Below are 25,896 nucleotides of genomic sequence, written 5' to 3'. Positions count from 1 at the left end.
TGGGAATTTCGGGTTGTGATAGTTGGCATCAGAGCACTAGGTTACATAGGTCTCACGAGTCCCGAGCAAGCTTAGTAGAGTCTGAAGGATCGGTACGGAGATGTCTGTACTTATCTCTCAGATACTATGAAGTTTAGGAACAATATCACTTCTTTCTTGTTCTGTCGTGCGATTTTATTCTATCATCGATGATTGAATCATTCTACTCTTATTCTCTCGCAGATGGTGAGAACACGTAATACCTCTACCGATGGACAGGGACCAGAACCCCCGGTAGCAACTATGTCCAGGGGTAGAGGTCGAGGTCGAGGTCGTGCCAGAGGCCGAGCTAGAGCTCAGTCCAGAGCTCGAGCAGCTGCACCTGTTATAGAACCTCAGGTGGATCTTCAAGAGGAAGTTCCAGTTCAGAATGTACCATTTGGACCAGTTCAGGTCCCGGAAGGATTCATAGCCACTCCAGTACTTTAGGACACTCTAGTCTGTTTGGTAAGTCTTATAGAGGGCGTGGCCCAGAATGGTACATTTCCAGTGGCACCAACCGTCTCACAGGTTGGGGGAGGAGCACAAACTCTCACTACTCCCGCTCCGGAGTAGATGGCTCCCCAGAATCAGGCTCCAGCAGCCCCACCAGTTGGGGTAGTTCAGCCAGTTGTTACGGCACAGATCGGTGATAGGCCCGCCATGTCTTTTGAGGTCTTATTAAGACTGGATAAGTTTTCCAAGCTCTTTCCAATTCACTTCAATGGTACACATTCTGAGGACCCACATGATTATCTTGAACGATGCCACGAGGTGTTACGGAACATGGGTATAGTTGAGACCAATGGGGTTGATTTTGTTGTATTTCAGATGACGGGTTCCGCCAAGAGGTGGTGGAGAGATTATACATTAACCTGACCCGTCAGATCGCCTGCACTTACCTAGGAGCAGTTCTCTCAGCTATTTCTGGAGAAGTTCCTCCCTATCACACTGAGAGAGGAATTTTGCAAGCAATTTGAGCATCTACAGCAGGGCAGTATGACTGTTACTCAGTATGAGTCCTGTTTTGTGGATTTGGCTCATCATGCTCTCCTTTTACTACCTACAGAGGGAGAGAGAATGAGGAGGTTTATTGAGGAACTCACTCACCCTATTAGACTTCAGATAGCTAAGGAGACCGGAAGTGAGATTTCTTTTTAGGCGGCTGCTAATGTCGCAAGGAGGATCGAGATGGTTCTTGCACAGGAGAGAGGGCAGAGGTCCGATAAGAGGCCTCGTCAGTTCGGTGGTTTCAGTGGTGCCTCATCTGGAGGAAAGGGTAATTTTGGTAGGGGTCATCCTCCCAGACCATTTCATTCAGCACTTCATGCATCCCCCGGTGCTTCAGGGAGTCACGATCCTATTATGCCTTACTCTGGGCAGCCAGTATTCAGTGCACATTCAGCTCCTTTCAGTGCACTAGCACTCCAGAGTTACTAAAGTGGTTATCCAGCCCATTTGGGTCAGCTTCAGCTTCAGCAGCCACGGCATCAGGATTGGTGTTATGAGTATGGGAACATTGGTCACATCAGGAGGTATTGCCCTAGATTGGCAAGTAACAGATCTCGGCAAGATTCTCATGCCATCATACCAGCACCGGTTACTTCACCGCCTACTCAGCTAGCTAGAGGTAGGGTTCAGGAATGTAGAGGTAGAGGTCAGGCCATTAGAGGTGGAGGTAAGACCGTTAGAGGTGGAGGCCAGCCAGTCAGAGGCCGTCCCAGGGACGCAGTTCAGAGTGGTGGGGCCCAGCCCTGATTTTATGCTTTTCCAGCTAGGCCTGAGGCCGAGTCATCTGATGTTGTGATCACAGGTATTATTCCAGTTTGCCATAGAGATACTTCAGTTCTATTTGATCCAGGATCTACTTATTCCTATGTGTCCTCCTATTTTGCTTCATATTTGGTTGTGCCTTATGATTCTCTGAGTGCTTTTGTGTGTGTATCTACACCAGTGGGAGACTCTGTTGTAGTCAATCATGTCTATCGTTCGTGTGTGGTTACTATTGGTAATCTTGAGACTAGTGTGGATCTTCTACTTCTTGATATGGTAGATTTTGATGTCATCTTGGGTATGGATTGGCTGTCCTCTTATCATGCTATATTAGATTGTCATGCCAAGACAGTGACCCTAGCTATGCCGGGGTTACCTCGGTTAGAGTGGAAATGAACTCCTGGCCATTCTGCCAGCAGGGTTATTTCTTATATGAAAGCTCGGCGTATGGTAGAGAAAGGGTGTCTAGCCTATTTGGCTTATATTCGTGAACGCAGTGCGGATGTCCCTTCTATGGACTCAGTACCAGTTGTTCGTGAATTTCTAGAAGTATTTCCTGCAGATCTGCTGGGGATGCCACCCGATAGAGATATTGACTTCTATATTGATTTGGCTCCGGGCACTCAGTCCATTTCTATTCCACGATACCGTATGGCCCCGCCAGAGTTGAAAGAATTGAAAGAGCAGTTACAAGACTTGCTTGATCAAGGATTCATTATACCTAGTGTCTCGCCCTGGGGTGCACCAGTATTATTTGTAAAGAAGAAAGATGGCTCTATGCGGATGTGTATAGACTATCGGCAGTTAAATAAGGCGACTATCAAAAACAAATATCTGCTGCCAAGAATTGATGACTTATTTGATCAGCTTCAGGGTGACAAGGTATTTTCCAATATCGATTTGAGGTTTGGTTACCATCAGTTGAATATTAGGGCATGTGATGTCCCTAAAACAGCTTTTCGAACTCGGTATGGGCATTACAAATTCCTAGTGATGTCATTTGGGTTGACAAATGCCCCAGCAGCATTTATGGATTTGATGAATCGGGTGTTCAAGCCTTATTTGGATTTTTTTGTGGTTGTATTCATTGATGATATCTTGATTTACTCCAACAGTCGAGAGGAACATGAGCAGCATCTTCGAAGTGTGCTTCACACCTTGGAGAATAATCAATTATATGCCAAGTTTTCAAAATGTGAGTTTTGGTTAGACTTAGTTGCCTTTCTGGGGCATGTTGTATCGGTAGAAGGCATAAAGGTGGATCCTAAGAAGATTGAGGTTGTTCAGAATTGGCCTAGACCTACTTCAGTTACAGAGATCCGGAGTTTCCTAGGTTTAGCAGGTTATTATCGTCAGTTCGTGGAAGGGTTTTCATCTATAGCAAGCCCATTGACCAGATTGACCCAGAAAGGTGTCCCATTCTGATGGTCAGACGAGTGTGAGTTGAGCTTTCAGAAGCTCAAGACAGTTTTGACTACGGCGCCAGTGTTGGTATTACCCACAGGTTCAGGATCATATACGGTATATTGTGACGCATCTCACATTGGGCTTGGTGCAGTATTAATGCAAGATGGCAAGGTAATTGCATATGCGTCGCGACAGTTGAAAGTTCACGAGAAGAATTATCCTGTTCATGACTTAGAATTGGCAGCCATTGTTCATGCGCTGAAGATTTGGAGGCATTACCTCTACGATGTCTCATGTGAGGTATTTACTGATCATCGTAGCCTTCAGTATCTGTTCAAATAAAAGGATCTTAATTTGAGGCAGAGAATATGGTTGGAGTTGTTAAAAGACTGTGATATCACCATTTTGTATCACCCCGGAAAGGCTAATGTGGTGGCCGATGCTTTGAGTAGAAAGGCTGTGAGTATGGGCAGTTTTGCATATATTCCGGTTGGTGAGAGGCCATTAGCTGCAGATGTTCATACTTTGGCTAATCAGTTCGTGAGGTTAGATGTTTCAGAACCCAATCGGCTTCTAGCTTGCACAGCCGCTCGGTCTTATTTATATGAGCGCATCAGGGAGAGCCAGTATGATGATCCTCACTTACTTGTCCTTAAGGACACGGTGTGGCATGGTGATGCCAAACAGGTTGATGTGGGGGAAGATGGGGTTCTGCGAATGCAGGGTCGTATTTGTGTGCCTAATGTGGATGGACTTCGTGAATTAATTCTTGAAGAAGCACACAGTTCCAGGTATTCTATTCATCCAGGTACCGCCAAAATGTATCAAGATTTGCCGCAACATTATTGGTAGAGGAGAATGAAAAAGGATATAGTTGCCTATGTAGCTCGGTGTCTGAATTGTCAGCAAGTTAAGTACGAGCATCAAAGACCTGGTGGTTTGCTTCAGGAGTTAGAAATTCCTTAGTGGAAGTGGGAGCGTGTCACTATGGATTTTGTTGTTGGGCTCCCACGGACTCAGAGAAACTTTGACGTAGTTTGGGTCATTGTGGATAGGCTGACCAAGTCAGCAAATTTCATTCCAGTGACAGTTACCTATTCTTCAGAGAGGTTAGCTGAAATTTACATTCATGAGATTGTCCGCCTTCATGGTGTGCCCGTGTCTATTATTTTAGATCGAGGTACGCAGTTTACCTCACATTTCTGGAGGGCTGTACAGCGTGAGTTAGGCACGCGGGTGGAGTTGAGTACAATATTTCATCCACAGAGAGACGGACAGTCAGAGCGCACTATTCAAATGTTTGAAGATATGCTCCACGCTTGTGTTAGACTTTGGAGGTTCTTGGGATCATTTCTTGCCACTTGCGGAATTTGCTTATAATAATAGCTACCAGTCGAGCATTCAGATGGCTCCATATGAGGCATTATATGGAAGGCGATGCCGATCGCCAGTTGGTTGGTTTGAACCGGGAGAGGCTCGGTTGTTGGGTACCGATTTGGTACAAGATGCCTTGGATAAGGTCAAGATTATTCAGGATCGACTTCGCACAGCTCAGTCTAGGCAAAAGAGTTATGCCGACCGTAAAGTTCGTGATATTGCATTCATGGTTGGAGAAAGAATTTAGCACCGGGTTTCACCTATGAAAGGTGTAATGAGGTTCGGAAAGAGGGGCAAGTTGAGCCCTAGGTATATCGGACCCTTTGAAATTCTCGAAAGGGTGGGTAAAGTAGCCTACAGGCTTGCATTACCACCTAGTTTATCAGCGGTTCATCCGGTGTTCCATGTGTCTATGCTCCGGAGATATCATGGTGATCCGTCCCATGTGTTAGATTTCAGCTTAGTCCAATTGGACAAAGATTTGATTTACGAGGAGGAGCCGGTGGCTATTCTAGCCCGGCAGGTCTGATAGTTGAGGTCTAAGAGTTATCCTTCAGTTCGGGTGTAATGGAGAGGTCAGCCGGTAGAGGAATCTACCTGGGAGTCCGAGTCGGACATGGAGAGTAAATATCCACACTTATTCACCAACTCAGGTACTTTTTCTAACTCTGTTCGAGGACGAACATTTGTTATAGAGGTGGAGAATGTGATGATCCAAAATGTCATCTTTAAATTTAACAAGTAATTCTGTGTTCTAAGACCTCGAAAAGCACCATTTATCATTTTTCGACTTGCGTGCACAGTCCGTACAATTTTTCGAAATTTATTTTTATATGAAAAATGGATTAAAAATGTGAATTAGAGCTTTAAAAACTTAACTAAGTTGACTTTAGTCAATATTTTGAGCAAACGGACACGGATCAATGTTTTGACAATTCCGGTAGGTCCATATCATGATTTGGGACTTGGGCGCATGCCCGGAATCGAATTCCGAGGTCCCTAGCTTGAGATATAGAATTTTGATGAAACATTAAGAGCTTGAAAGCTTAATGATTTTTAAGAAATTACTGATGTTGGATTTATTGACCTCGGGTCCGTATTTTGGTTCCGGAGCCCGTGTAGGTCCACTATAATATCTATGACTTATCTGTAAAATTTGGTGAGAATCGGAGTTGATTTGCTGTGATTCGGACGTCCGGTTGTAAAAATATAAGTTTTAAAGTTTTCTTAGAAATTTCCTTTGATTTGGTGTCCGATTCGTAGTTCTTGGTGTTATTTTGGCGATTTGATCACGCGAGCAAGTTCGTATTATGTTTTAGGACTTGGGTGCATATTTGGTTTGGAGCCCCGATGGCTCGGGTTGGTTTCGGGTGGTTAACGGATCATTTTCGGACTTAGGAAATCTGGTTTTTTGCAGACTTCAGGCTTCTGGCTAGGATTTTTTCCTTCGCGTTCGTGAAGGCCAAGCTAGGCAAGCTTCGTGTTCGCGAAGAGCCCTCGCGTTCGCGAAGTAGCCCCCACATTTGCGAAGTGTAAAATGGGACAACACAAATTTGTGCTTCGCGAACGCAAGGCACTGATCACGTTCGCGAAGGGTAAAAGTCCCAGAAATAGAACTTGAGTTCTGGAAAATGAGATTCGTCCCATTTTCAACTCTTTTCCATTTTTGAGCTCGGGTAAGGCGATATTTTGGCGATTTTCACCGAAAAATATTGGGGTAAGTGTTCCTTATCCTATATTGATTATATTTCATGATTTCATACTCATTTATATCATGAATCCGTGAATTTATGGAAGAAAAATCAGATTTTTATAAAATCTTCCAAAAACGAAAATTTAAGATTTGAAGGTCCATTTGACATCGGAATTAAATAATTTTTATATGATTGGATTCGTCTTGGAATGGGTGTTCGAATTTCGTAAGTTTTCCTGAGATTTGAGACGTGGGTCCCACTGCCGAATATTTTAATGAATTTCGGATTTTTATCCGGAAAATTTATAAATTCATATGGAATTAATTCCTATGATTAGTTTGAATATATCGAATTGTTTGTGAATAGATTTGAAGCTTTTGGAGATAAATTTAAAAGAAAAAGTTGTTGTTGAATAATTGATTGGAATTTGCAAAGCGAGGTAAGTGTCGTGGTTAACCTTGACTTGAGGGAATAGAACCCTTAAATTATTTATTATATGAATTGCATGTGAATGACGTTTAGGCGAGGTGACGAGTGTCTATACGTCGTAAAATTAATTGTTTGCCTGCTTACTTGAAAAATCATAAATTGTTTTAAATCATAAGTTAATTACTATAATATTTGTTACTCTCTTATTCTTTGTCAAATATTAATTCTTGAATTCATGCATTAATTGTTACATGCTATTTGAATTATGTGCCTTAATTGTTATTTGACATTTAGTATATTAAATATTAAACTGCCTATTTTCTCCCTGATTTTCATAATAATTTGCTATTTGTCATTTTTTGTTTCATAATTAAATCATAATTATTGTATGCATGTTGTCTTATAATTATATATTAATTATTGCATTTATTGGGAAACATTTCTTCTATAAGAATTGGTAAAAAGTTAATATTGGGGGATCGGATTGCACGCCACAAAAAACTTATTATAAAGTCATTATTGGGGGATCGGATTGCACACCGTAATAGACTCATTAAAAAGTCAATATTGGGGGATTGGATTGCGCACGCCGCAACAAACTTATATAAAAGTCAATATTGGGGGGATCAGATTGCACGCCGCAACAGACTTATTTAAAAGTCAATATATATACTTGATTGAAATAAATATAAGACAGAACTGAATGTGAATATATTGTGAGAGCGGGTTGCGCGCTGCAACAGAAATGAATGTGAATATATAGTGAGAGCGGGTTGCACGCTGCAACAGAATTGATGGAAATGATAATTAGTTATGACTGCTGAGTTGGCTTCAAGTATTATAAATGCGTTACCTGATTTATTTCTATTATTGTTATTGTTACTAATATTGCGTACAGGTAATGTAAGTAACCCGCCTTAGCCTCGTCACTACTTCGTCGAGGTTAGGCTCAGCACTTACCAGTACATGGGGTCGGTTGTACAGATACTACACTCTGCACTTCTTGTGCAGATTTCGGAGTTGGTCCCAGCGGCATGCCATAGACTTGCTCGGATTTCAGCTACTCGGAGGAGACTTGAGGTATAACTGCACAGCGTCCGCAGTTGTGAAGTCTCCGTCTACTTTACTTTAGCTGTGTTTTTGTTTCCAGACAGCTTTATTTTATTTAGACCTTTATTTGTATTTATTCTAGAAGCTCGTGCACTTGTCACACCAAATTCTGGGATGGTATTTAGACATCGTCGTTTTTATGGATTAATCACTATATTCCAGACCTTACTTTCGCATTTATTTCTTTGTTATTAATAAATTTAAAGATTGTTTAAAAATTAGTTAATATCATTCTAACGTTGGCTTGCCTAGCAAGTGAAATGTTAGGCGCCATCACGGTCCGAAGGTGGGAATTTTGGGTCGTGACATTTTCAAACCTTGAACAAGAATTGATGGATAAATGACTAAGTCTTCACTCTCTCTCTCTAAAATTCTCTTGCCTCTCTCTAAAGTATCAGATTTTGGCTAAAAATGAGCTTCAAGGGCTATAAATCGAAGTTGGGTCGGGTCAAAAATTAGAAAGAATGGAAGCTCCGACACAGAGCATAACCGCCGCATAATTTTGCCTCCAAAGCTGGGCGTTACTAACCTGGTATGCGGTCATTATGCGGCCCACATACTTGTTCTTCGATCGCATAATGCACCATAAATTAGGTCTGCGGTCGCATAGTGCACCGTAGATTTTCCTCGAATCTTGCCCCTCACCTGATCCACTTTGCGACCATTATGCGGTCCGCAAAGTGATTCTGCGACCGCATAGTGGTCGCAGAAATGACCTTTTTCCGACAAAATTTTTCTTTACACATCGGTGCATTGTTCAACCAAAAAAGTCCGAGCCGAGGCTAGCAAGCTCGCCGTGAGAAATTTCTATAATCTTTGTACAAATTGATCTACCTCGGCACCACCAAACCTTAATTTCCTTAGCAAAATTTCTCCGGGGTCGTTACACATAAGTTAATATCCAGTCAACCTTTTCAACTTAAATTCTAAACTTTGGAACTAAGCGCTCTAAATCATTTCAAAACCTCACCGAACCCAAACCAATTACCCCGGCAAGCCAAATAACAAATGTAATTCACAATTTGAGCAGTAAATGGGGGAACGAGATTGCAATAGTCAAAACGACCGGCCGGGTCGTTACACTTGATGGCCCCAGTGTATGCAAATACAAAAGAATCTGCAAGCATAGCAAATGAGTCAATAGAATTAGGTGGTAAATTGTGGTACCATATAATAGCTCCCTTCGACAGGGTTTCTCTGAAATTCTTTAGCAAGATAGATTCAATCTCGTCATCCTCTAGATCGTTCCCTTTGATAGCACATGTGTAAGAAGTGACATGCTCGTTCGGGTCGGTCTTTCTATTGTATTTAGGAATCTAGGGCATGCGGAACTTCTTGGGAATAGGTTTGGGAGTCGCGCTTGGGGGGAAAGGTTTTTGCACGAACTTTTTGGAATCCAAACTCTTCAATATTGGCGGTGCCCCGGGGATTTGATCGACCCTGGAGTTGTAAGTTTCCACCTTGTCATTTTCCTCGATCTTCTGTTCCCCCGACTCAATTCGTTTTGTCAGTTCTTCAAGAATCTTCATGATTGCAGGATCGGACCCCGATTCTTTCTCGCTCTATTTCCTTGAAGCTGATTCGACTCTGTGGACAACTTCCTGGGATGGTTCGGGCTCGATCCTGCTCGGTGGGTGATTCTAGTTTTGGACAACATTTTGAAGATTACCCGCAGGCTGATCCCACCCTCTTCACCGCCATATGTGCTTTCGATGGATGATCGAACATCCCTACGGATGCTTCCCTCGGGATCGACGGCCAAATTTGCGTTGATGGCTACATGCGAGCCGACGTCGATTGGATTTACATCCGGAACTCCATCGGGGCCAACCGGAGGTACGTTGTTTCCTGGTGCTATGTTATCATTTTCACCGTGATGACCGAAATCATTATCCACATGTAGTGGTGCTGACTGAGAGTTTGACATTTTGGTCCTGGAATCAAAGATACACCAAAGAACAAGTGTAAAATAGTGTGTGTTATGAAAGTTTGTACCAGATAATCACTATTATCATTAGCCCCATGGTGGACGCCAAACTGTTTACCCTCAAAATCGGATAACAATTGAATTTATATGAGGTTTTATGGATACATGATACAACATGATACAAATTAAGAAAACAGATTTATATTGAAATTGACGATAAAAGAATAAATGCAAACCACACGAATTGAACAGCCTTGGCATTCGAGTTCGATCACCCTCGAACCAAGAAATACTTCAACTAATGTATGAATAGAATAACAAGATGATAAGAATTAGAAATGACAGTATATTGTTTTTTGCTGCGTATTGCAATGTTGTTACAAATGATCAAATACCCTTTAAATAGTAGGAGAGTCCTACTCTTGATACAATTCTATATAAGGTAAAAATATCTCATGATTTGCTAATTAACCGGCCTCTCCTTGATATGTGTCAGGATTTCCGCCGTGATCTCCAACCGATCGCGGATATTTCGGCCTTCTGTTATTTGACTCGGCAAATTTACCTCAATCTTGTTAGGTCTCGATCTTGTTCGGTCCCAAGTTCACGAGCACAACAATGTAACTTCGCACCTCGGTTAGATATAACTCGAGATCGAGCTCTAACTTGTCATGTTTCAGTCTCGATTGGTCACACAAGAGGCAAACCCGGTTTCGACCGTATACAGAAGTCATTAGGAGGTTTGGGTTTAACGGTCCTAGCATGTGCTATTGTTGTAAAGCTCCTCTAGAAGATACTATTGAACACATCTTTCCTTCTAGCTCGAAGGCCAAAGTTGTGTGGCAGGTTTTTGGGTAGCCACTTGGTATGTCCATCAAGGTAGGACTGAGACAAACTTTGATGAATTGGTGGTTAGTGAAGCCCAAAAATGAAGTACGCTCATTTGTGATGCAATGTCTACCCTCTATAATTTGTTGAGAATTATGGAAGTGTGCATCAAAGAATGCAGGTACAAGGTCACCTCTTAGTAACGTGTGTTTTTGAATTCAAACTCTTACAGTTCTGCTAATCAAAATTCAGTTTAAAGGTCTGGACCGGAGTGGCACTTGGCTTCACATATGCTCCAAAATTGATAACTTTAAGTACAACATACAAATTTCAGTGGTGAGATGGATATTTCCGCCAAGTGGAAGGCTAAAATTGAACACTGATGGTAGTAGCAATAGCCTGCTTGGTACTGCAGGTATTGGCGGCATTGTTAGGAACAGAAATAGCGAATTGGTTATGGCTTTTACCAAACCTATCCAATTCTGCACTAACAATATAATGTAGATGAAACTAAAGCTACCTTTTTTGGGATTTCTTGGTGTATGTTTCACAAGATTAGGAATGCCATCCTTGAAATGGATTCGTATCTGATTATCAACATGTTGAAAGGGAGTTTCAAACATTCAAGAGGATATCTTGGAAATGCAATCTATAATTCAAAATTTGCATATTGATGTACAACACTACTATCGTGAAGGGAATACAGTTGCGGATGCTCTTGCAAAACATGGGGGTTCAATGGAGGATCAACCTATAGCTAACATATTTTCTTCAGTTCAAGAAATTCCACAAAAGGCGAGGGGAGCTTACCTAATGGATACCTGTCAGATGCCTAATTTTAGAGTTAGGCATACAAAAATCCATTAACACTCATCCACCACCTAATTTTTGTGTATGTCAAAAGTTCTTATACTTCATCCGTGTCATATTAACAGTAGTGGTTACTAAAAATAGTTGTCTCAAATTATTTGTCACTAGATAATTTGTCCGTGCTTCGCGCAACCTTTTTAAATTTACGAAATATATCATTTAGTTTTAACAGTGGAGATCGAAGACATAAAGTCTTTAGCAGAATGATAAAGGCATCTTCCTTGAACCCATTGAACATCCATTTGAAACGTCAACTAAAATTTTGACTTTGAGAATTAACTAAGTCACTATTATATCATATTAGAAAGTACACACTGAAGAATCAAGTGTAGGGTAAATGATATCTTAGGGCTTTAGACGGTCTGCTAAATGGTTTGATCTTTCAACATCTTTGTCATAAAAGTGACAATTGGAGGGGTAATGCATTTAAAATGAATATAGGAGTAGCAAAATTCACCTTTTGCCATATGAGTTTAATGTTTAGTGTAAATGGAAATCATGAAAATTGTATAGTCTTTCGGGGAATGTTAACTGAAGAATAATATACAGTCTCTCATCAAAAAAGAATGATACATATTTGCTTAGATTATGAGATGATTATAACTTTTCTCGCAACACCTTCCTCACTTTAGAACTAACGTGATAACTTAGAGTTTGTTTCAATGGTAATATATGCATTTTCATTCAACGAAAGTTACAAGACTTCGTTGTTTCTTATCAGACATTTTGTAAACTGTTTATGGTCTCCGTAATTGTTACTGCATGAATGTTTCCCAATTCACCAGTGTCTCACGGTTTGTTATTGCTTTAGAAGGATATTTTTTGATTGTTCAGTTGTAGCCTGCATGAAAATAATACTTATCTCGTTACTAAGTTGCAGTAATATCGCCCATGTAAGGTTACAATATAATTATGCTCTATGTTACGAAATATCAAACAAAAAATCAGGAGATTTTATATTTAATACTGAGCGCAGAACATTCAACTCCAAGATTAATAAGACATGGAGAAAGTAAGAGGAAGAGTTCTTGATCAACAAATCTAATTTAGGGAAAAACTTGTCAAAATATTAAAGGTTTACCTATTGTACTTGATTACATTAATTATCAAGTACTGTACAATATTGAACAAAAATAAAAGAGCAAGGAATCATGAAGCTATGAGGTATCAAACTCGAGTTTTTTCCCCCTTGAAATCCTTTAAACTTTTGAGTTCAACTCTCATTACATGGAAACAATATAAGTCTGAACTCCAACTCATTAGACCGGGCATCAATCAAATGATCCCTTGAACTTATACATAAAATGGAGATAGTAATAACTTTTCTCACTCGCTACGAATAGAGCAAAGATCTATACAAACGACAGAGGTGTAAAAGTATGTCCGAGGAAACTAACATAAAACCTATGTGATCTATAATTAGAAAGAACTTTTAAGGTTTCACAACCAACTAGTTTCCCCTTGATGTTCCTTCAATGCTTTGTTGTTGTGGAACAGGTTCAGGTACAGGTTCCACTGAAGTTTGAGAATTGTTTTATTCTATTCCCCCTGTCATATTGCCGGGGATAGATGAACCTATTCAATCACCTGTTCCTTCCTCCAAAGATGCTTCAGTCTGGGCTGTGGTTTCATTTAAGTGTTTAACTAGCTCAATTGCTTCATCATCATGTTCCTGTCTCTCAGAAAGAATGTTAGTTTCATCAAAAATCACATGTACACTTTCTTCAACACACGTAGTTTTTTTGTTATAAACTTTATAAGATTTACTATGTGAAGAATATCCCAAGAATACTCTCTCATCACTTCTGGGATCAAACTTGCCTAGGGAGTCTTTACCATTGTTATGCACAATGCACTTGCATCCAAATGCCCTAAGATGGGATATATTTATTTCTCTCTTATTCTTTGTCAAATATTAATTCTTGAATTCATGCATTAATTGTTACATGCTATTTGAATTATGTGCCTTAATTATTATTTGACATTTAGTATATTAAATATTAAACTGCCTATTTTCTCCCTGATTTTCATAATAATTTGCTATTTGTCATTTTTTGTTTCATAATTAAATCATAATTATTGTATGCATGTTGTCTTATAATTATATATTAATTATTGCATTTATTGGGAAACATTTCTTCTATAAGAATTGGTAAAAAGTTAATATTGGGGGATCGGATTGCACGCCACAAAAAACTTATTATAAAGTCATTATTGGGGGATCGGATTGCACACCGTAATAGACTCATTAAAAAGTCAATATTGGGGGATTGGATTGCGCACGCCGCAACAAACTTATATAAAAGTCAATATTGGGGGGATCAGATTGCACGCCGCAACAGACTTATTTAAAAGTCAATATATATACTTGATTGAAATAAATATAAGACAGAACTGAATGTGAATATATTGTGAGAGCGGGTTGTGCGCTGCAACAGAAATGAATGTGAATATATAGTGAGAGCGGGTTGCACGCTGCAACAGAATTGATGGAAATGATAATTAGTTATGACTGCTGAGTTGGCTTCAAGTATTATAAATGCGTTACCTGATTTATTTCTATTATTGTTATTGTTACTAATATTGCGTACAGGTAATGTAAGTAACCCGCCTTAGCCTCGTCACTACTTCATCGAGGTTAGGCTCAGCACTTACCAGTACATGGGGTCGGTTGTACAGATACTACACTCTGCACTTCTTGTGTAGATTTCGGAGTTGGTCCCAGCGGCATGCCATAGACTTGCTCGGATTTCAGCTACTCGGAGGAGACTTGAGGTATAACTGCACAGCGTCCGCAGTTCTGAAGTCTCCGTCTACTTTACTTTAGCTGTGTTTTTGTTTCCAGACAGCTTTATTTTATTTAGACCTTTATTTGTATTTATTCTAGAAGCTCGTGCACTTGTCACACCAAATTCTGGGATGGTATTTAGACATCGTCGTTTTTATGGATTAATCACTATATTCCAGACCTTACTTTCGCATTTATTTCTTTGTTATTAATAAATTTAAAGATTGTTTAAAAATTGGTTAATATCATTCTAACGTTGGCTTGCCTAGCAAGTGAAATGTTAGGCGCCATCACGGTCCGAAGGTGAGAATTTCGGGTCGTGACATTTTCAAACCTTGAACAAGAATTGATGGATAAATGACTAAGTCTTCACTCTCTCTCTCTAAAATTCTCTTGCCTCTCTCTAAAGTATCAGATTTTGGCTAAAAATGAGCTTCAAGGGCTATAAATCGAAGTTGGGTCGGGTCAAAAATTAGAAAGAATGGAAGCTCCGACACAGAGCATAACCGCCGCATAATTTTGCCTCCAAAGCTGGGCGTTACTAACCTGATCTGCGGTCATTATGCGTCCCACATACTTGTTCTTCGATTGCATAATGCACCGTAAATTAGGTATGCGGTCGCATAGTGCACCGTAGATTTTCCTCGAATCTTGCCCCTCACCTGATCCACTTTGCGACCATTATGCGGTCCGCAAAGTGATTCTGCGACCGCATAGTGGTCGCAGAAATGACCTTTTTCCGACAAAATTTTTCTTTACACATTGGTGCATTGTTCAACCCAAAAAGTCCGAGCCGAGGCTAGCAAGCTCGCCTTGAGAAATTTCTATAATCTTTGTACAAATTGATCTACCTCGGCACCACCAAACCTTAATTTCCTTAGCAAAATTTCTCCGGGGTCGTTACACATAAGTTAATATCCAGTCAACCTTTTCAACTTAAATTCTAAACTTTGGAACTAAGCGCTCTAAATCATTTCAAAACCTCACCGAACCCAAACCAATTACCCCGGCAAGCCAAATAACAAATGTAATTCACAATTTGAGCAGTAAATGGGGGAACGAGATTGCAATAGTCAAAACGACCGGCCGGGTCGTTACACTTGATGGCCCCAGTGTATGCAAATACAAAAGAATCTGCAAGCATAGCAAATGAGTCAATAGAATTAGGTGGTAAATTGTGGTACCATATAATAGCTCCCTTCGACAGGGTTTCTCTGAAATTCTTTAGCAAGATAGATTCAATCTCGTCATCCTCTAGATCGTTCCCTTTGATAGCACATGTGTAAGAGGTGACATGCTCGTTCGGGTCGGTCTTTCTATTGTATTTAGGAATCTAGGGCATGCGGAACTTCTTGGGAATAGGTTTGGGAGTCGCGCTTGGGGGGAAAGGTTTTTGCACGAACTTTTTGGAATCCAAACTCTTCAATATTGGCGGTGCCCCGGGGATTTGATCGACCCTGGAGTTGTAAGTTTCCACCTAGTCATTTTCCTCGATCTTCTGTTCCCCCGACTCAATTCGTTTTATCAGTTCTTCGAGAATCTTCATGATTGCAGGATCGGACCCCGATTCTTTCTCGCTCTATTTCCTTGAAGCTGATTCGACTCTGTGGACAACTTCCTGGGATGGTTCGGGCTCGATCCTGCTCGGTGGGTGATTCTAGTTTTGGACAACATTTTGAAGATTACCCGCAGGCTGATCCCACCCTCTTCACCGCCATGTGTGCTTTCGATGGATGATCGAACATCCCTACGGATGCTTCCCTCGGGATCGATGGCCAAATTTGCGTTGATGGCTACATGCGAGCCGACGTCGATTGGATTTACATCCGGAACTCCATCGGGGCCAACCGGAGGTACGTTGTTTCCTGGTGCTATGTTATCATTTTCACCGTGATGACCGAAATCATTATCCACATGTAGTGGTGCTGACTGAGAGTTTGACATTTTGGTCCTGGAATCAAAGATACACCAAAGAACAAGTGTAAAATAGTGTGTGTTATGAAAGTTTGTACCAGATAATCACTATTATCATTAGCCCCATGGTGGACGCCAAACTGTTTACCCTCAAAATCGGATAACAATTGAATTTATATGAGGTTTTATGGATACATGATACAACATGATACAAATTAAGAAAACAGATTTATATTGAAATTGACGATAAAAGAATAAATGCAAATCACACGAATTGAACAGCCTTGGCATTCGAGTTCGATCACCCTCGAACCAAGAAATACTTCAACTAATGTATGAATAGAATAACAAGATGATAAAAATTAGAAATGACAGTATATTGTTTTTTGCTGCGTATTGCAATGCTGTTACAAATGATCAAATACCCTTTAAATAGTAGGGGAGTCCTACTCTTGATACAATTCTATATAAGGTAAAAAAATCTCATGATTTGCTAATTAACCGGCCTCTCCTTGATATGTGCCGGGATTTCCGCCGTGATCTCCAACCGATCGCGGATATTTCGGCCTTCTGTTATTTGACTCGGCAAATTTCCCTCAATCTTGTTAGGTCTCGATCTTGTTCGGTCCCAAGTTCACGAGCACAACAATGTAACTTCGCACCTCGGTTAGATATAACTCGAGATCGAGCTCTAACTTGGCATGTTTCAGTCTCGATTGGTCACACAAGAGGCAAACCCGGTTTTGACCGTATACAGAAGTCATTAGGAGGTTTGGGTTTAACGGTCCTAGCATGTGCTATTGTTGTAAAGCTCCTCTAGAAGATACTATTGAACACATCTTTCCTTCTAGCTCGAATGCCAAAGTTGTGTGGCAGGTTTTTGGGTAGCCACTTGGTATGTCCATCAAGGTAGGACTGAGACAAACTTTGATGAATTGGTGGTTAGTGAAGCCCAAAAATGAAGTACGCTCATTTGTGATGCAATGTCTACCCTCTATAATTTGTTGAGAATTATGGAAGTGTGCATCAAAGAATGCAGGTACAAGGTCACCTCTTAGTAACGTGTGTTTTTGAATTCAAACTCTTACAGTTCTGCTAATCAAAATTCAGTTTAAAGGTCTGGACCGGAGTGGCACTTGGCTTCACATATGCTCCAAAATTGATAACTTTAAGTACAACATACAAATTTCAGTGGTGAGATGGATATTTCCGCCAAGTGGAAGGCTAAAATTGAACACTGATGGTAGTAGCAATAGCCTGCTTGGTACTGCAGGTATTGGTGGCATTGTTAGGAACAGAAATAGCGAATTGGTTATGGCTTTTACCAAACCTATCCAATTCTGCACTAACAATATAATGTAGATGAAACTAAAGCTACCTTTTTTGGGATTTCTTGGTGTATGTTTCACAAGATTAGGAATGCCATCCTTGAAATGGATTCGTATCTGATTATCAACATGTTGAAAGGGAGTTTCAAACATTCAAGAGGATATCTTGGAAATGCAATCTATAATTCAAAATTTGCATATTGATGTACAACACTACTATCGTGAAGGGAATACAGTTGCGGATGCTCTTGCAAAACATGGGGGTTCAATGGAGGATCAACCTATAGCTAACATATTTTCTTCAGTTCAAGAAATTCCACAAAAGGCGAGGGGAGCTTACCTAATGGATACCTGTCAGATGCCTAATTTTAGAGTTAGGCATACAAAAATCCATTAACACTCATCCACCACCTAATTTTTGTGTATGTCAAAAGTTCTTATACTTCATCCGTGTCATATTAACAGTAGTGGTTACTAAAAATAGTTGTCTCAAATTATTTGTCACTAGATAATTTGTCCGTGCTTCGCGCAACCTTTTTAAATTTACGAAATATATCATTTAGTTTTAACAGTGGAGATCGAAGACATAAAGTCTTTAGCAGAATGATAAAGGCATCTTCCTTGAACCCATTGAACATCCATTTGAAACGTCAACTAAAATTTTGACTTTGAGAATTAACTAAGTCACTATTATATCATATTAGAAAGTACACACTGAAGAATCAAGTGTAGCGTAAATGATATCTTAGGGCTTTAGACGGTCTGCTAAATGGTTTGATCTTTCAACATCTTTGTCATAAAAGTGACAATTGGAGGGGTAATGCATTTAAAATGAATATAGGAGTAGCAAAATTCACCTTTTGCCATATGAGTTTAATGTTTAGTGTAAATGGAAATCATGAAAATTGTATATTCTTTCGGGGAATGTTAACTGAAGAATAATATACAGTCTCTCATCAAAAAAGAATGATACATATTTGCTTAGATTATGAGATGATTATAACTTTTCTCGCAACACCTTCCTCACTTTAGAACTAACGTGATAACTTAGAGTTTGTTTCAATGGTAATATATGCATTTTCATTCAACGAAAGTTACAAGACTTCGTTGTTTCTTATCAGACATTTTGTAAACTGTTTATGGTCTCCGTAATTGTTACTGCATGAATGTTTCCCAATTCACCAGTGTCTCACGGTTTGTTATTGCTTTAGAAGGATATTTTTTGATTGTTCAGTTGTAGCCTGCATGAAAATAATACTTATCTCGTTACTAAGTTGCAGTAATATCGCCCATGTAAGGTTACAATATAATTATGCTCTATGTTACGAAATATCAAACAAAAAATCAGGAGATTTTATATTTAATACTGAGCGCAGAACATTCAACTCCAAGATTAATAAGACATGGAGAAAGTAAGAGGAAGAGTTCTTGATCAACAAATCTAATTTAGGGAAAAACTTGTCAAAATATTAAAGGTTTACCTATTGTACTTGATTACATTAATTATCAAGTACTGTACAATATTGAACAAAAATAAAAGAGCAAGGAATCATGAAGCTATGAGGTATCAAACTCGAGTTTTTTCCCCCTTGAAATCCTTTAAACTTTTGAGTTCAACTCTCATTACATGGAAACAATATAAGTCTGAACTCCAACTCATTAGACCGGGCATCAATCAAATGATCCCTTGAACTTATACATAAAATGGAGATAGTAATAACTTTTCTCACTCGCTACGAATAGAGCAAAGATCTATACAAACGACAGAGGTGTAAAAGTATGTCCGAGGAAACTAACATAAAACCTATGTGATCTATAATTAGAAAGAACTTTTAAGGTTTCACAACCAACTAGTTTCCCCTTGATGTTCCTTCAATGCTTTGTTGTTGTGGAACAGGTTCAGGTACAGGTTCCACTGAAGTTTGAGAATTGTTTTATTCTATTCCCCCTGTCATATTGCCGGGGATAGATGAACCTATTCAATCACCTGTTCCTTCCTCCAAAGATGCTTCAGTCTGGGCTGTGGTTTCATTTAAGTGTTTAACTAGCTCAATTGCTTCATCATCATGTTCCTGTCTCTCAAAAAGAATGTTAGTTTCATCAAAAATCACATGTACACTTTCTTCAACACACGTAGTTTTTTTGTTATAAACTTTATAAGATTTACTATGTGAAGAATATCCCAAGAATACTCTCTCATCACTTCTGGGATCAAACTTGCCTAGGGAGTCTTTACCATTGTTATGCACAATGCACTTGCATCCAAATGCCCTAAGATGGGATATATTTGGTTTTCTCCCTTTAAGTAACTCATAGGGAGTTTTCTCAACAAGAAGTCTAGTCATGCACCTATTTATGATGTAGCATGCAGTATTTACAGTTTCTGCCTAGAAGCTATGGGGTACTTTACTAGAAAGAATCATAGTCCTAGCCATATCTTCAAGTGTCCTATTCTTTCTTTCAACTACTCCATTTTGTTTGGAGTCCTAGGAGCAGAAAAACTATGATCTATGCCATGCTCATCATAAAATTCAGCAAATTTAGCATTTTGAAATTCAGTGCCATGATCAGACCTAATTAATACAAGTTGATTACCTAGTTGTTTCTGAGTTTTTCTAACAAAAGAAGTGAACATGTCAAATACTTCATCTTTAGATGTTAAAAATAATGTCCAAGTAAACCTAGAGTAATCATCAACAAGCACCATCATGTATCGCTTACCACCTCTACTCAATGTTCTCATTGGACCACAGAGATCCATACGAACCAGTTCCATCGTTCTAGTGGTACTTACCACTTTCTTGCATTTAAAAGAGTATTTTACCTGCTTTCCCCTTGCACAAGCCTCACAAGCTTTTTCTTCCTTGAACTTAATGTTAGGCAGTCCTATCACCAAGTCTTTGGAGACTAATTTGTTGAGTTGACTTAGACTTGCATGTCCAAGCCTCTTATGCCAAAGGAGGGGATCACTATCCAGCACACTTAAGCAAGTTAGTTCATTCTCTGAGAGTGTGGATAGATCTATAATATATATATTATTCACTCTTTTACCCTGCAAAACAATCTTGTCAGTGATAAGATTTATCACAAAATATTTAGTAGAGGTGAATGCTACCAAGTTACCTCTATCACACAATTGTGACACACTGATTAGGCTATACTTCAAGCTGTCTATCAAGTAGACATTCTCAATGGAATGAGAGTCATCCTTACCTACCTTACCAACCCCAATGATTTCACATTTCTTTCAATTTTCAAAGGAGACATTTCCTCCTTTGAGGTCCTCAAGTGAAAGGAACTGGTCCTTGCTTCCTATCACATGCTTTGAGTAGCCACTGTCCATGTACCATATTTGGCTGCTCCCCTTCACTTGAACCTAGAAAAAAAAATCAGGGGTTAGTCTTAGGAACCCAAACTAGTTTGGGTCCCTTTCTATAAGCAAAAGGATGAATTAAATTCTTTTTAGCCCAACTTGGTAACCAATTCTTCCCTTGAACAAAATTTTTGTTCTTTTGACTGGCCCTTTCTTTTGCGTTACATTCACTTTTATAGTGACCAGTCTTACCACAGTGAGTACAAATCTTGTTCTCAGGAAGAGTGAGGTACTTGCTTTTAGGATACCACTTAGGTAGCTGATTTCCAAAGCCAAGTCCTCTTCTATTGCTACTGTAATGTTCCTGTAGCCATGACAAAGCATCGGAGGACCTATTCCATTTACTAGTTCTGTCTAGTTCATGCTTGACCTTGCCTAAATCCTCCTTTAGCACTCTTACTTGCTCATCCTTCCTATACAACTCATCTTTCAGTTTGCCTACATTTTCTTCTAAAGTGAGTTGTGTGCAATCAGCTGTCTTCTTACTGGTTCCTAGTTTCAGTTTTAGTTTTTCAGATTTTAACTCAAGAATATTTGCTTCAAATGTATGAACCTGGTTTTTCAGAGCAGTATTTTCACTCACGGTCTCACTAACTCTGAGCTCCAGGTTCTTACACTTTACTTTTAAAATCATACAATCCTTAGACAGTTGTTCTTTTTCTTTATTTATTACCTCAAATTCATCAATGAAATCTAGCAATAATTCAGAGAGTTTTTCTTTAGACAAAAACTTAATCTTGTCTTTGAGATGAATTATACTTACCTTAGATTCCTCATATGATTCTCCAATTTTCATAAGTGCTTGTTCGTCTCCATCTTCATCATCTGATTCCTCATCTGAACTTTCTCCCCAAGCAGCAACCATAGCCTTTGTTGATCCTTTGTTCTTCTTGGGATGAACTTGTTCCTTCTTCATGTTCCTTCGTTCAGATCTTTCCTTCTTCCATTCAATTTTCCATTGAGGAAATTTTTTGATGTGGTGATCAGTCTTCCTACACTTGTAGCAGCCCTCATTGGTCTGTTTTTTAGGAACCCTTGCTTTGTTGTAATTTTCATCTCTTGAAGAACCTTTTCCTCTCATAAGGTATTTCTTGAAGTCCTTGGTGATCATAGCCATTTCATCTTCCTCCAGATCAGCACGTTCAGTGATTCTGAGTGCCAGGCTCCTTTCCTTCTTGGGTACATCCATATTCATGGTTTGCCTTCTAAGTTCATAAGCAGTGAGATTTCTAATTAGCTCATCCAACCTAAGAGTGGCAATATTTTTTGATTCATGAATAGCAGTGATTTTTCTCTCCCATGAGATTGGCAGAACCCTTGTCAAAATCTTCTCAACTTTGTCTTCTTCAAGAATAACCCTTCCAAGACACTTAAGTTCATTTGTTAGTGTAGTGAACCTTGTATACATATCTTGGATGGTTTCTCTTTCCTTCATAGTAAAATTCTCATATTGAGAATATAGTAATGTTCCTCTGGACCTCTTTACCTGAGGTGTTCCTTCATGATCCACTTGCAAAGTGTTCCAAATTTCCTTAGCAGTAGTACAACTTTGAATTCTGTTGTACTCGTCTGGACAGAGTCCACAAATAAGCCATTTCTTGGCTTTAGCATTCTTCACCCATTTTCTCAAGTCGTTAGCAGTACAATTAGCTCTTGTTTTTGGCACCCCTTCTCCTTCAGCATTTATCTTCATGGTAGCCAATGAACCATCTGTGACAATGTCCCAAAGCTCATAGTCTTCTCCTATGATGTGGTTTCTCATTCTATTTTTCTACTAAGAGTAATACTGGCCGTTGAAGAGTGGTGGCCTAGCAGTGGATTGCCCTTCCCAGTTTTCAGGTGGTGCACTCATTTTGATCTTCTCTTAAGGTGTTAGCCTCTTCAAGGATAACTCGCTCTGATACCAATTGATGTTTTATACGTCAATACCACACAAGAGGGGGGTGATTTGTGTGGTGTCCAATTTTTCGAGTGCACAGATTATAGAAGGACCTGGTTCTTCTATGTGTTCCAACTACTACTGTTTCTTCATCCAACTTTTCTATAATTAATCACTCTTTGGATTATTGCCTTAAGAAGAAAAGCGGAATAGGGTGATAATTCTTAATTGGTTGTACTTTCTATCTTTTCAACGATCATGCAAAGTAACATGATTATCTCAATTTTCCTTTTTTCAGTCGTTATCTCTTAGAAATCACGGTCTTAAGAAAACATTGTGATAGCCAAATGAAAAGGAGGAAGAAGATATAAAAGTTTCACCTAAATCCATATGCTTGGAATCATACCTTGCCAAAACCTAATAACAATTTCAAGACGAACACTGTGAAGTCCAAATAGAATGAAAAATGACAAAGAGTAAAAAATTTCATCGGAGTCCCCCTGTTTAGACTCGTAGTCTCTCAAAACCTAATATAAAAAGTGAAAAAGAAGAAATCTAATACATAGATACATGAGATAAAGCACCAATCAAGTACTAAAAATTTGTACCAAGTTTGAATAGCATAATAATGGCTATATCCAATTCTAACATGCATAAAACACACATTCCAACACAGTTATGCAACTTAAACTGTAATACACAGAATAAAGAACCCAAAAAGAAAACGTTATGACACCAAACAGGCAGACCAGAGAAAATACGAAAAACGCAAAATCATACCAAAGATGGAAGCTAGAGTATTGTTTAACATCAAAATATAAACTCATCATTAGTATAACTAAAGAGCAGGAAATTCTGTATAGAGATATTAGCAATATCCATTCACAAATTTGTATTGATTGGCTGGTGTAAATAATTTACTACTCACAAAGAAATGCAGGAAGCAGCAAAATATATATACCAATCAATAAGATAACAAAAGATTGTATCAATTAAACCTTACGGGACTCTCATGGGCTGGCCCCTTGATCATGTTGGAAAGTGATTTAATAGTGAAACTTCTAAATCCATATCAATGAATGCAGCAATGTCAATAAAAAATAAATCTTTTGAAATGCGGGCAAAAAAATAAATCTTTTGAAAAGTCAAGCAGTAGACTTGAACAACAAAGGAACACGTTAAAAGCTAATCAAAATAATGGGCAATCAAAACGGATGAATATAAAAGTAATTAAGTTATGAAGTAGTGAGTTTAAATGAAGAGAGGAACATGGCTATAGTGCTACTTATTTAAATTGGAAAACTACTTAGAAGAGACATATCAAATTAGCTTTTTTTAAATCAATATATGTAAAAAAATAGAACGAAGTAAAAAAAATTAAGAATAAAGTTTAAATCGATCCTGGAAAGACTTTAAAAGATGAAAAATAAATAGAGATTGTATGTCATTGGAGTAGCACATTATTATCTCTGTTTGGGTCTAAAATTTGTATATACAAATGGCATATCAACTGTAGGAAAGAATTTATCAAATTTACTACCGTTACAGCAAAGTTTCAAGCTTCTCAATTATTATTATAAAAATTAGGCTGCGCAAAAAAGGTAAAACATCCCAAAAGGCTTATTTCTTATGGGTGTCCTATATAAAACATGACCCTTATATAATCTAACCAAAAAGTATCAACCAATAACTCAAGAAAAAGTAAAAAAATACAGAAACATCAACTTTTATAAAATTACCCAAAGGACAAACCTCAATGGAAGAAGTAGGGGTAGAGCCACCATCAGTAACACCATGTTGCTTTAAACTTTGGCGCAAATCAACACGATTGGTCATTTATAACAAAATCAAATAAAATAAGATCAGCAAAAGAATATGTATTTGTCTACTTTCAATCTAAAAATTCATATTGATCGAATATAATTAAGTGCTAACAGATTATGTAAAGAAACATATTAGATATTCCCTAAGTTGATATAAACATCGGGTTGTGAACGATAAAATATGTATCATTAAGATATCTACTATTAGTCGCAAGTTTATGTTAGTGTGTAGGCAATACAAATTCGGTCAGTAGACTCAATAATTAAATAAAAGTAAATGCTGATACAAAAATTAACTTAGAAGGAAAAGAGGAGAAGGGAGACATAACCAAGTAATGATAATAATGGTTGATCTTTTACTTTGAAAAATAATTTCTCTTCTCTTTTGTAATTGAAGCACCAACTTCAAAGTGAAGCCAAGTGACGAAAAGCTTGATTTTTTTGTGACTAACATATACTGAAATCACAATCAAAAATTATTTTCCCAATTAAAAGAAAATCAAGAGAGCAAAAAATGAAGAACATCAAATTCAAAGCAAAAATTTTGGACCTGTAAAATCTGAAATATACACTTTCAGTTTTTGATTTTTTTTTTAAAAAGGAAAAAGATTTACCAGCCCTTTTTGTCGCTTAAGTTACCAACTTGAATGGCAACTATTAGATTTCAATTCAGATCACCACATGCGATACAATATTTTCATTGGTTTGATGGATTTCCGATGGTTGATCTTTTCCCATGGAAGAGAAAGAGAGTAGAATCACAAAAGGGGTATTTTAGAAACTGTTGGGAACGAATATAAGTGGAAACGTTTGGGATTCCCAAATAATTTAACCGCTGACTTTTAGAAAGATAAATGGGAAAAAATAGTAGGAAGTACTAAAAATTTGAGAGAAAAGAGAAAGGCAATTCCCGTGCATTGAGACATGCCACGTAACCGGAAAAATTTGAGAGAAAAGAAAAAGGTAATTCCCGTGCATTGAGACATGTCACGTAACCGGCCCTAGACCTCTCAATTTTATATATATATATATATATATATATATATATATATATATATATATATATATATATATATATATTAGAAGTTCCACAAAATTGATTATATTTTTTCTTTTTTGTCCTTATTAATAATTATCCTAGAAAACTACAAACACCTTAATTATGGATAATTTTAATCAAAAACCAAGAAGTCGACCTTGTTATCTTAAACACTTTAATCATGTTTACACTAATGCAATCAATACTGTAAATACCGAAATTCCTTGTAAAGTTTTTTCAAGTGGGACTAAATTAACTTTCAAGTTGAATTTTTTGGCTCCAGAATAATTTGTTGGAAAATTTTCAAATTACTCGTTTG

At 38.4% G+C, this 25,896-nt stretch overlaps 1 protein-coding gene across 1 annotated transcript; it reads right to left on the bottom strand.

Moving 5' to 3' along the window:
• Positions 1-19,442: 19,442 nt before the first annotated feature.
• On the bottom strand, positions 19,443-24,551 carry LOC138901077 (intracellular protein transport protein USO1-like). Its single transcript, XM_070188807.1, has 6 exons — positions 24,468-24,551; positions 23,122-23,242; positions 20,936-22,546; positions 20,763-20,839; positions 20,288-20,515; positions 19,443-19,535 (listed from the first exon to the last, which is right to left on the bottom strand). Exons 1-6 carry the CDS (start codon positions 24,549-24,551, stop codon positions 19,443-19,445), a joined length of 2,214 nt encoding a protein of 737 aa, XP_070044908.1.
• Positions 24,552-25,896: the final 1,345 nt, after the last annotated feature.

Source organism: Nicotiana tomentosiformis, chromosome 11 (assembly GCF_000390325.3).
Source record: "Nicotiana tomentosiformis chromosome 11, ASM39032v3, whole genome shotgun sequence".
NCBI lineage: Eukaryota > Viridiplantae > Streptophyta > Magnoliopsida > Solanales > Solanaceae > Nicotiana > Nicotiana tomentosiformis.
The sequence above is the reverse complement of the archived record's forward strand: the minus strand, read 5'-3'. Positions and strand labels throughout refer to the sequence as shown.

What these genes read in the sequence shown, in the direction of transcription:
- LOC138901077 (XM_070188807.1), bottom strand. Translation starts at nt 24,551, where the DNA reads ATGACCAATCGTGTTGATTTGCGCCAAAGTTTAAAGCAACATGGTGTT. An exon ending in CCCCTACTTCTTCCATTGAG is followed by an intron (nt 23,243 to 24,467) that starts GTTTGTCCTTTG and finishes TTTTTATATTAG; the next exon opens with GTTTTGAGAGACTACGAGTC. An exon ending in GTGATAGGAAGCAAGGACCA is followed by an intron (nt 20,516 to 20,762) that starts GTTCCTTTCACT and finishes ATTGTTTTGCAG; the next exon opens with GGTAAAAGAGTGAATAATAT.